Genomic DNA, 12521 nt, shown 5'->3' with positions numbered 1-12521 from the left:
GTGATAACCTATCATTATCTACATCTATAAAAGGCTCGTGAGTGAAACAAGCCTCGCTCCCTGTGGGCGAATACAAGTAAGTATTGTATTTTGATTTATTAGCTCGATGTTTTGGTAACAAAAGTCCCTTCTACATGTTAGTATTTTAAAGACAGGTCTGCTGTGTAGACGATATCCGACATAGTAGTAATCCCGATAACTTAGAACATTGGCATCTGAAGAAAATGGGAGCCGTGTAGAGCAGCAAAACTTTCTCTAATTGACCTCTGTTATGTATTACACTGTTAGTCCTTTTCGCTTGTAATGTCGGTGTAGTTTTTTGACAATATGTCCGCTGCCAGAGATCTTTAGGCTTAACGGTGCTTCAACAATAGTGGAGGGGGTGGTAATGGTAAACAATTTTTATGTAATGTAATGCTTGCTTACACAATTACGTAAACACCAGTATTCCCTTATATCATTCAAGAAGTCACTTATTTAAGCTTATCTATTCTTTCAGTGTTTGCACTGTTTCCTCTCAATATTTACATTTGTTTAAAAAATTTTTTCTTCTTCTCGAATTGGCTTCTACATGGTTATTTTCTGGTGTAAATTTGTAGATTGGTGGATGTTTCTCCTACTTTCCTCGTTGGAGCATATCTGGGCAAGTAGTTCCTCAGTTCTTTTTTCCTAATTAATTCATGATCAGTTGACTTATATTAATTCTCCGACATAACATTAGTTTCACTTTCGTGGCACATTCAAATATATATGTGTCCCATACACATCTCTAATAAATTAACTTAATACTTAATACTTATTCATTTCCTCACATCTTATATAGTTTGATGTTTCAAAATATAAATAGACAACAAATAGGGAATTTACATTTACTTACCTTTTACCTTGGCTAGACAAGGAAGTACTTTCTTCTCGACCTTTTCGTTTTCACACATTCTTTTGTCACAAAGACCTATTCGTGAAGAACCGAGTTCACATTGAATACTGGCCTCTCTACTAACCACTGTTATTCACATGGTCTCCCACTCACGACATAACACTACACATTCATAATCAATCACGGGCGATAACTTTCGTTGAGAGTGCAATGCAAAACTGCCTTTGAATATGTTTCTGTCATAAAAGACTCGCTTTTGTTGAGAAGTGGAAAAAACCCACCAATTTTATTCCTGCAGCATTCAGTGTGGAGTTTGTAAGGGCCAGCTCCTAGTAAGACTACTCTGATCATTTCCGTGAGTGTTTATGACTATAGTCTACATACAGACGATTGTTCAAAAATACACCTTAGAAGTGTGTTTCGTATTGAACGTTTTGATAAACCAGCTGCGTGTGTGCGTGTAATTCTGTGTGTGAAACTGTGAGTCCGAGCGCACAGGTGGGCGGTGCAACAGATATCAAGGTAGGCAGGCAGACATACCTATCGTGTACCTGGAGGTCTGTGAACTCTTGACGATATTCGATAACTGATAATGTCACACACCATGGCATAACCTGAAAGAGCGTTAGGTAGGTGGCAGAAAGGATCACGAGTAGGACACAGCACGATCCTGGAAACTTTATTCAGAAGGACAGGGACAATGGTGTGCACCCTGCCAGACACTGGTTTTCACAGGAGCATAAGTCACGTGAGGGCCATGAGTCGATAGCTACACTCATTTCGACAGCCATAACCAACACCCAACTCCTTGCAACGGGTGCACGGTTGAGCAGGTGTAATCACGGCTGGATTACAAACTGAGCAAGTCTTCTCCCTCGTGAAATAAGTTTAGTGAGTACTTTGTTTATCTCTGAGACTAAACTTATCTTTAGAGCTACATGTTTAAAGCCGCTTGTTTGCAGAGAAGACAATTCTAATCCGATTGATTAATTTTCAAAGAAAATCAGAATCTTTTGGTCAGTGCATTATATTAAACAAAATAAACAATAATAATCACTACTGTCTGCCCTCTTTAGTCACAATCATTCGCTTAGCTGTCATCTATTTTCAGGAAATATCTGCTGTTTATTTGCTTTCGGTAGCGATGGGACTATAATAATTATTATGTAGAGTGTGACAACAGCAAAGCACAGACGTAACACCGGCAGTCGGGTATGGTGCGATGTGCCTAGATGGTATCTTTGTTATATATACCTTGTATACAGTATTCGTCCTTCCTGCATGTCACGGACCAGTCCGTGTCTCCATGTTTTTAGGCTAGTTTAACACCATCGCTGTTTGTAAACTGCAAGGGTAATAACACGTAATGGAGAATGAGCGAGAGGGTCAGCCAGGAAAGGGAGATCACTCTAGCGAAAATATATTTAGGAGCAGAAGGCATTGGCGGACATGAGAGTGAAAGGGTGTTGAGTTAGTGTTAAGACTGTTAAGAGGAGAAACGTAGATGGCAGTAGTAATTCCTTGCGTAGCCAAGGTTGTTTTTATTTCCCTCTGAGTACGGACGATTGTGTTAGAACACTTCTGATCAAGGATTAGATCTAGACGATTCGTCGATCGCTTCGGTGACAGCCAGCAGTGTGTGGGCTGGCGTACCGTTGGCTTCGTGTCGCCAAGAAACTGTAAGTGAAGCACTCAGCGACTGCTGGTGCGATTATGAATGAGATAACAGAATTTGAACTTTGTGTTGACGAACAGACCTGTGAAAAGCATGTGTTTTCCATACATAGGTGATAACAGTTGAGATTAAGAGTTATTTGACTGAGTGCGGTTGATCGAGGAAGTGCACAGGAGATAAACATTGTATCGTTAGCTGTGTGTCGCCGATAGAGTATTGTGTAGAGGCGAGCTGTTATTTATGCCTATGCGTTTTGTAATCTGTAAATCCTGAGTCATTCACACATCTTAATAACATCACATGGACAGCCTCAGGCAATCGTTGTACGGACGTCGTGTGCTGCTCGTGTGAGAGACGGCAACTAAACACAAAGCTCACCAGGTAAAGGACTAGTAAGGCGCAAATCTTTATAATTTGTTCTAATTTTTAATAAGTTAGTAAATCTCGGTGCTCACGTGCGTGTGTGTGTTTTGGTGACTGAAAATATAGTTATTATATTATTCCTTAGCTCTCGCACTCCCCCCCCCCCCGCTATCGTCATCATAGTTCAAAGATAACGTGAGTCTGAGTGTGAAAATTTCCATTAGCCATCAAAGTACGTTTGCTTCAAAGATAAATGAATAATATTTTTGCCAGTGTGGTGTGATGTGACCTGCTACAAAATTCAGTCATCACTTGACACAGTGCGAGTACAAAGAAGTCAAACCTTGGTGGTGCAAGGTTCAATAGTAAGTAAAACAGTACAACGGTATCCGGTGAGTAAGTTTTGGGTTGGGGTCTTCCTTTTATTTCCCTGCAGAAAAGCTTATATTGATAAATAATTAACAAAAACAAGTCTTTCATGTTAACTTAGTATTGTCCTCTGAGCTTTGCATTAGAGTGAATCTGACTTGTCATCTCTTCTAACTCTTTAAATCAATTAAATAGATAATACCTACACTATTGATACAATGTAGGACCAAATTAGTTTTCTCGGGAGTACTAACGAAATATTTTCTTTTGCTACAAGTGTATCGACATTCCTTATCGCCACTTAGAATAAGTATCATCCGTTACACCAAAAGACATTTTGGAATAAACCTGGTTCACCAGGATCAGACTGGGTTCAGAAAAGAGACTAATTACTGTTTTATTTGTGGAACGTGAATGATCAAATATGTTTAGAATGATCATTGTCATCAACAAATATATTTTCTGATGACAGACCATCTATATTTTTCAACGCCTTTGCAGACGAAGAGTTTGGAGAGCTCTTCACGCACACTTCACAAATGAATCAGGTCAGAGGTCATATGACTTTACTATTTTTATCCGCTTAATCTTTCGATCTGGTATGTTCATAGGATTTGGCCAAAAGTGTGAATTTGCGTGCTCTTGTAAATGTTTCAATAAAGCAGTTTTTTTATGTAGAAGCAAAGCCATGGCTATGACATTTTCTTATCTCAGTCCTATACTGCTACCACAACTGTCCAACCCATCAAAAAATAACGAACCCGGAACTGTCATGTTATGTCCTTGGATAGCAGTAAAGGTTAGGTATTAATGATAAATGTTTCTCAACACTTAGTCATTCTTATTCTATTATTATATCTTAGTTGGTCTCAGAAGAAAAAAAGGTATATTTTGAGTACACCCTGTAGTTTGCCGTAATGTAATCCTACTTTCTGACAAAAGTGATGTGGAGAAGAACAAGGCCGAAAATGGAAAAAAGGGGAAAAGACGGAATTAAAATGAACCTGCATCGATGTAACAATCGTATTACAACAAGACAAAAGTCGATATCAGTCCCTGTAAACAAGAAATGATATGGTAAGCGCAAAACTAGGTAAGTGTGGAAAATGTCTCATTGAGTAGATCTACACTAATTATTAAAACAAGTAAAGAGTAGCTCATATTTTGCTGAGGTTTTCTTGACCTCTCTGTCTAAGGATAAGGAGCTATGGGAACTCGAGGAATGGTACCCACCTCTATGCCCACCGGAGACCCTCAAGGAGGACCTACTCCGAGATGAAGACTTCACAGAGGTGGACAAGGACGCTCGGGCGGTACGAATAAGAAATATTACTATTTATACCTACTGAGAATGGCTATAGCTTGCAACGATGAATAAAACATGGTCACTTTAACTGATTTCTTATGAACAACAGAGAAATTTACTTCCAAACCTTTGCAGGACTGATTTCCTCACTTCCTAGGATGGCTTAAGAGTTGTTGCTTGGTGCAGTGTTTTCGCTATTACCGTCTCACTTTCCGAAAATATAGATAGAATCCAGATTAAAACAGAAGTAAGACACACTCAAGATAAACTACGATACATTGTAGTTGTGTGTGTTTAAGAAATTAACAACTTAACAACTCGTAACAACTTAATTAGAGCACTTTCTCTTATGACAGTGTATAGAAACTTGTCACAAGAAACATTTATTAAAGAAGATTCAGCGATAACAAGATGGTGGATTCTTCTTTATATCAAATTCGTACTCTGTCCTTTCAAATACCTCAATTCATGAGTGTTTCAGAAACTTGATTCACCAAAGGACAGTTTCAACGAACTTGTCCAGCACCTCACCAGCCATTTGAGCTCCGATCTACACAAGTTAAGAGCCATTTTTGTGTGGATGAGCGCTCAGAACATAGGATGTCGACAAGAGACAGGCAGCTGCGGAGATAACAACAGTCCAGACTTTTACCTACAGGAGGCATCAAAAAATTATATTTTAATCGATAGAATGTTTGCCAAGATGTGCAGGTAATCATTTGTATAACTAACGTAATATTTACTCGCGTCGTAAAATCAAAACAGACCATCTACGATACACAGCTGCATTTTAGCACTTCTAAGTTAATAATTGTAATAATTTCACAGAGATGCAAGAATCCCATGCGTTCTTGTGAACGGCAAGGCAAAAGGTACAACCTACGAGCCAGGTGATGTTGATATAAATGGACAAAATACCTGGGCAATTGTTTACGTGGCAAACAGCTGGCGGTTCGTGTTTCCTTACTGGGCCTTTGTAGGAATAACTGGATACCAAGAGAAAAATTTGGTGCTGGTTGAGGACTCTGGAAAGACAATAAAAACAAGGTGATTTTTTAACTTGTTTCCCATTTAAGTGTAAAGTTGTAGGTAGTTATTTATTTTTAATTCGACAAAAGTAATAAACGATAAAACTGCGCTAAATTACAAAGAAGCTAGAGAAGATAAGTAAAGGTAAGGTATATGTCGTCCTCTGTTAAACTGAGAAAACGAGGAAAGAAAAACTGAAAGCTTAGAATATAACTACTAAACTACTAAATAATTTTAAAAAGCTATCATAGAAATGTCCAAATATGGATAAAGAAAACTTCAACCAAATTTTAGACATGTATCACATGTCAATATAAAGTCATAAGCTTTTGAACCAAACAAGCTTACTAAAACAAAAAACTGAAAAGGCAAAGGAAAACAAAGTGAAAGCTTAGTAACTACTAAACCACTAATTATTTTTACCAAGCTCTCACAAAAATTTTTAAATATGTAGAAAAAAACTGCATTCAAATTGTAGGCCTGCATCACATGTCAATATAAAGTTACAGGGAATTTAAGTTAACAAACTGTAACAAAAACAAAGGAACGGAAAAAGTGAGATCAGAAAGTTCAAGCTTAGTAACTTTGTTTTATCTAAACCTTTAATGTAATTGAGCTGCTGAGTGAAAAATATAACCATCTTTCAATGTGTTACTACATATAACTTTAACATAACTAATAAAATTAATTATTTTGTTCACTTTTATAAAAGGCAACATGGTTGTGTTGTGTGCCCAAATGCTGACTAGGCTTCAGAGAAAAAAAAGTAATAAAAATGATGTTTGCAAACATTTAGCTACACAGTTATGGTTTTAGTTAGTATATAGAAGTTCAGTGTCCACTAACTTCATGGTCTTTGCCATCTTTGGTCTTTTGCTAAAATTTCGTGATGCTGTCACATATTGCTTCCAATTTTTGTGAGCATCTACTGACGTAGTAGCATTTGTAGGAAACACTCTCATTCTTACCCTTCAGTTGCGGGGTGATGGGATGAACATATAATCAACATATAATTCTTTCATTAAAGAAATTATTTCAAAAGCTTACAGGGGAGTATAACCTATTCTTGTGGACCGATGCTCCACTGGGGGCCCATAGGAATAAGAAGAATAACCTATTCATGAGATCTAGAGATACATCACTAAGTGCACCAGAATTTGAGCAGCTGCTCATGTTCTGTTCCTCTGTATGCTAGGATTATTTTATGAATTACCTCTGCTGTGACATGGATTACAGATTTTGATTTTTGTGGCTAGGTGGTATCTTATTTTCTGTCAAAGATTTCTGGGAAAAGCACCAGCTGTCTGGCCTTTTAGGTGGCTGACAATGATGAGCTCTCTAGACACTGAATGGCTATAAACTTGACTAGATAGCATTTTTCATTCTATTTGTTGGGAATATTATTCATAATTGTTTTCACACATTTTGTTCGTTACATCTGGTTTAAGTAATCAATCCAACCCCTAGACAACCTTTGTTATCTGTGCAAATGATGTAAAGCTCTGTTTCCTTACATTACAGACAAAGTACATAAATAACTAGCATTACAAGTTCATTAAAATTTGTAAATGTTTATATCTAGTCCTGATTACTACCAAGATTTGCAGCAGAAATCAAAACTTTAATACCCGATTAGCGCAGAAAAATTTCCCCAGTTAACCCAACTGACAGCGATGGATACCTGACTCCATAGAGTTGGAGAAGTTAAAGCAGCGAAGGTGTGGAGATGAACATTGCCCTCAAGTAATAGCTGGCCCCGAGAAAAGTGAGATCTCTAACACCTCACCCTCAAAGACCTGTAAAGATTTGGAGATGACCTTCACCATTTTTTATACCCAACAATGTTAGTAGTGCATGCGAATAATAAACTATTCAGGTCCTAATAATCCTCTAACGGCATTTTGAAAGCAGGTTCGTCAATTGGCGCTTGGCAATTTTCTTAATTAATGAACATGATATTATATCCTAGAACTAGAAAGAATCTTAATCCGTTTTGTAGCTTTTTCATCGCAAGAAACAGTATTGCTCAACTAATGATGTCTTATTGCAGTCAAAAAAGCAGTTGCACAGTCTGTAGAATCCCCCATTATACATGTACCTGATGTTATCATTCTTTATGCTTTAACACTTTACACACTTTATACTGAATTTTTTCAGTAATTGTTACTATTTGTTGTTTAGTCTCACAGCAAATGTCGGTAACCTGACGCCCAGTTTTAACGAATTTTATTTTCTGACTGACCCTGAGGAGATGAATTACATATGTCACCCATATGACAAAGAAAAGCAATTGCTGACTGAACCATGGACACAAGAAAAGTTCTTCGAGTCGCCTCACTTATATAGTCCGTATTTTTCGTCTGGATGGAAGCTGACTAACCCGTTCATGTGCGTGATCAAGTCTACAACTGGATGGTGTTTAATTGACATGTTCAGTCCAGGAGCTGGTTATAAACTGGAGTACAAAATGTTTTTCGATGAAGGTCGTTCAGGAAAAAAATTTCCACAGGAGATACAAACAGAACTCTACGTAACTATGTAAGGATAATACTTTTTAACCTCACAAGAAATATTGCACAGTGATGTCGAGAAACAAATGCTACTTTTGTCACTATATACTATAAGTTGTGAAAAGACAATAAAATTGTTTAAATATTTAAAAGTTGTCTAATGTGGCAATTTTATCGAAAATACCAAATATTTATCTTTTAGACTTTTTAAAGATAATTTTAGCCTCTGCAATAGCTAGTATTTTGCTTGAAACAGAAAAACATGTTATCAATATATACCGAAGTATGTTTGTTGTTTATTTAATTCGTGACAGTATTCTTCCAGAATAAAGCGGACGCAGCAGACGGATTCATTTCTGGTCAGGCTTCCAGTAACAGGAACATACAAATTTATAGTACGAGGAGTTCATAGAAACAAAACCCTTAGACTAGTAGACTTTCAGATCGTCTGTGATGATGTTGCTCCAGACACACATCCCTTCCCGTCCCGCCCAGAAAACGGGTTTGGCTTTGGTGAAGCAGCTGCTGAAGCTGGTTTGTCGGAGCCTTCCCACACGGAAGGGGTTGTGCCTGTCAAAAGTGGTGACGAGATCTGCATCAATTTCAAGGTTCAAGATTATGTGGACATTTTGGCCAGACTTGTTGACTCCACCCGTACACCGGAAGAACTTCGGGACAACGTCATCGTGGAGCGAAAAGGCGATAACGTAACGGTCACGGCGAGACTGCCGGCAGACGACCCGAAACCGGAATATTCCCTTGAAGTAGATACTGTAAAAAACGTAAAAGAAAATGATCAATCTACAAAGAAGTTGCTTAGTTGTCATGTTGTGAACTACTTTCTGACCAGCAATGAAAGGCTGAATGAAGTAATCACGGACAGAGACACAAAGGTATTTTTATTTTAAAAATTCATGCACGTATCAGATTATATTGACATTCCAAATAATGCTGTCCTGTGCTTAAAACGTGGTATAATAAAAAGTGTAAATAGCATCGTATAATACTATAATTTGTTAAGCCGACCACATTATCTTCTTACGAATGAAAAGCTCAGAAACACCTACTTACAGGATATGTAATAATTTGACCAGTGGAATTGGCTTCTACGTTTGAACTAACAAGTAGGTCATGGCTTGTATGATGCACATTAGAGTCTCTTTTATCTGTTTTTATGCTTCTACTGTATTGTTTGGAAAAAAACAGTAGTCTGTATGAGCAGACAGTCATAATAAGAATTTTGATAGTCATCAAATAAATAATCAAATAGTCAGTTACATAAATAATACTAGGAGTCATATATGAACATGACGCTAGTAAACATGAAAATTCATATTATTGCTCGTATGTTATCATTACGTTTCGTGTTTCTCTTTACTTTTTACATTTATTCATAAAATGTCTCATGAATGCATGTGTAATTCATATCAAGTACCAAGAGAAGTATATTGTACTGAACATTTTCATGTTATTTGACAGCAACGAAGTATTACTTTGTTCTGTTATTTGTTGTTGTGTGTAGAATTATGTTCTACGTGGCATGTATGTGAAATTCTCTGCGATTTGAGAATCTTCGCCACCATGGCGACTCTATTTTAAGTCGACGCAATTGTCTTTTCTTGATAATAAGAAGAGTTTTAATAGAAATGATCTCAAAGTGTTTATAAAACATAACAATAATGCCGTCTTTAATTTCTCTTGCACCTTATGTAAATGTACCTGTAACATCAAATAAACAAACTACAGAACACTCAAAATGAATCGCATTTCGCCTTATATAAATATTTATATTTTTCAGAACAAATTGCAGTTCTATGAAGATGCATGGGTCTCTGTTGGCAAGGATGATGCAGGAATGTTAGAGGAAGTTGCCTCAAAGGACGAGAGGGCTGATATTGAAGACCCGATATTAGACAAAAAGATACGAGCCAGAGAAACGTGCTACAAACGAATGATAGAGGAATTGCGTGTTTCTGCACAGGAAGGAAACTTGGAACAGCTGAATCGAAGCCTCAAAAACTGCATGGCTGCAAACCTTCAGAACAAAGACGACATTGAAGACGCCAAGAAAATTCTAGTGACATTGTGTCAGGAGGGTACGAAGAAGTAGTTTAAAACCTAAATAAATCTTTTGCTTTGGTGTTGACTGTATAGACATACAGAATAACGCTAGGGTCTTATGTAGCTGGTACACGTGGCTATTTCTGCAGGTAGCTTGTATGTGTGGATGTGGGTATATGTATCTGTATACGATTTATCTGTGCAGAAATGGAGAAGGCCGTTAAAAGTAAATCCTTAGAAGAACTCCGTGCATGCTTCAAGAAAATAGACAACACCTGTGTCAGTAAAATGGTTCGGGAACAGGCTTGGTTTGAAGACGGCCAAGAAGAAATTAAAAAGATGGTGCAATCCTTACGAACAAATAACGAGGCGGCTGAGGGAAAACGTCCAGACCACGTCAATGACGTCATCGTTGCAGCTTTCATTCTGATTGGACAAAGCGAAGAGGAATTTGACGTGAGTACACGGTGTGCAAATTATATACATAAATATACATAAATACATACATAAATGTACAGGCTGCAGGGTGATAGGTGTACCCTTGAAATCATTGTGTACGTGTTCAGTCTTGAATTTTACAATCTTGAAATCAGGCTGAGTATAAAGAAGACGGGGACTTTGATTAAAATTCAGCTGTATTGAAATTTTTCTTGTGAGATTTAAAATTGGGCAGGTACACCTCACTTTCACCAATGCTTCTCTTCATCGTTTTGACAAGAGTCATATTTTGGGATACCAGCAGTTAAAATGAAACAGAAAAAAATCTATTTAGATATTAGCATTATTTTGTAGTTTTATTGCTTACAGTTGTGATAAAAGATTGTATTAATAATTTTATTGTTGCTTTTGTACAGAGACACTGTGCTTTTGCATGTGTTCAATATACCAAAGTGCGGATATTTTAGAGGTTTTTGTTGCTCCAGTTAATTACTGAGCAGCATTGCTATCTGGTTTTTAACAGACGTGGCAGAAGGTCAACGCAAAACTGAAACAAACAAATGAAGAACAACTGATAAATAATGTAAACAGTCTGGACAACTCTTCACTTACCCGGGAGCGGGTGAGTCTTGCAACACAGAAGCTGGAACAAGCTGTCGGGACGTTTGCCGAGTACAGGTCAATAGAAACACTCAAGAAACAGGTAAGTACACAAATTATATTTTAAACCAGAATGCTTAAAACTAGACAATTTTATACCACAGAGTCATACGAAAATTGTTCGTATCATCTTACTTTTCCAGTGCATGGAGAAGATCACCTTTTACCGAACTAAAGGAAGTCTCAAAAGGAGGAACTAACTCCGTGCAGAATGAAGATGCAGAGGCTGTGACTTGTCTCCCCTACTCATGAACAAGTGATAAATGCTTTGATAAGAGAGTGACTCCTAATCATTTTTTCAGGAAGAATTTTACAACGTCTCTAACTCTTTCCGAAATTTTGTATTGTTTCTCAACAAAAAGTTTTGCTTTTTTTAGCTTTTATACAGACTATGACACCACTTTTGACTGTTTACAGCGATTTGCTCATAAAACGAGAAAAAGCTCATATTTATGTTGATTATATTATATTTCTTTTGTATTACCATTTAGAAAAGTAAAAATTTCTTGTTCCATTTTATTCAAATTTAAGTAATTGTTGTTCTAAGAACTAGTGCACTGTCTCTTTTCCTTATATTTTTCTTTGGTTTCTTTAGATCAGGGGTGTCAAACACCCGGCCCGCGGGCCACATCAGGCCCCCCATGAAATTTTACCTGGCCGGCAAAGAATTTTAGTTAATCATTGTTAATGGCCCGGCGACGGTGACAGTTAGAAGGCAAAGAACAGAAAAGTTCCCGTCGAGCACAGCAAGCGATGGGATGAGTTTAGTGAAGTTTGTACAGACCACCAACAGTGCACTGGTCAAGTTACCACCGCTCCTGTTGATGACCTGAAGGGATGGTGAAGGCGAGGCCCATAAATCTGACCTTTGACACGGGACACGCTGGCCTGAACACGGTCCGCGGGTCGAAGATTTTTAGTACCTGTTAACTTCCCTGAATCGGTTCGAGATCAAAGGGTGACTATGGTCAACCCACGTGTATGATCAAGGAAGCTCAGCAAAAGACTAATAGAAACTCATCACTGTCTGACTCTGCGGGCTGGCGAGCGTCTCGATGAGACGTTAAGTTGTGAGAAGCAAACTTGTGGAGATCAAGTTGGTGGGAGTATAGCTTCTCCAAGGACAGGGGATAATATATATATATACCTACCAACTAGAATTATATGTGCAAACTGTGCATGAGCAACTTTTCTCTGTGATGAAGATCAACAAAACACCACACAGGAGCTGTC

The 12521-nt window shown here is 37.7% G+C and overlaps 1 protein-coding gene across 5 annotated transcripts; it reads left to right on the top strand.

Moving 5' to 3' along the window:
* The first annotated feature begins 999 nt into the window (after positions 1 to 999).
* On the top strand, positions 1000 to 11613 carry LOC112574777 (hillarin-like). Of its 5 annotated transcripts, none has more exons than XM_025256044.1 (13): positions 1000 to 1768; positions 2861 to 2933; positions 3189 to 3280; positions 3757 to 3832; positions 4481 to 4597; positions 5072 to 5301; positions 5419 to 5637; positions 7801 to 8157; positions 8455 to 9022; positions 9928 to 10225; positions 10396 to 10646; positions 11152 to 11331; positions 11432 to 11613. In XM_025256044.1, exons 4-13 carry the CDS (start codon positions 3824 to 3826, stop codon positions 11486 to 11488), a joined length of 2286 nt encoding a protein of 761 aa, XP_025111829.1. In that variant the 5' UTR covers positions 1000 to 1768; positions 2861 to 2933; positions 3189 to 3280; positions 3757 to 3823; the 3' UTR covers positions 11489 to 11613. The 5 variants fall into 5 exon arrangements, with proteins under 5 accessions (XP_025111829.1, XP_025111834.1, XP_025111833.1 ...); XM_025256047.1 differs by lacking the exon at positions 1000 to 1768 and adding an exon at positions 2327 to 2556; XM_025256048.1 differs by lacking the exon at positions 1000 to 1768 and having other exon boundaries at positions 2326 to 2933; positions 3757 to 4361.
* Positions 11614 to 12521: the final 908 nt, after the last annotated feature.

This window comes from Pomacea canaliculata, linkage group LG11 (genome assembly GCF_003073045.1).
Source record: "Pomacea canaliculata isolate SZHN2017 linkage group LG11, ASM307304v1, whole genome shotgun sequence".
Classification (NCBI taxonomy): domain Eukaryota; kingdom Metazoa; phylum Mollusca; class Gastropoda; order Architaenioglossa; family Ampullariidae; genus Pomacea; species Pomacea canaliculata.
The sequence above is the reverse complement of the archived record's forward strand: the minus strand, read 5'-3'. Positions and strand labels throughout refer to the sequence as shown.

What these genes read in the sequence shown, in the direction of transcription:
- LOC112574777 (XM_025256044.1), top strand. An exon ending in AAAGCGAAGAGGAATTTGAC is followed by an intron (nt 10,647 to 11,151) that starts GTGAGTACACGG and finishes GGTTTTTAACAG; the next exon opens with ACGTGGCAGAAGGTCAACGC. An exon ending in TAGAAACACTCAAGAAACAG is followed by an intron (nt 11,332 to 11,431) that starts GTAAGTACACAA and finishes TTACTTTTCCAG; the next exon opens with TGCATGGAGAAGATCACCTT.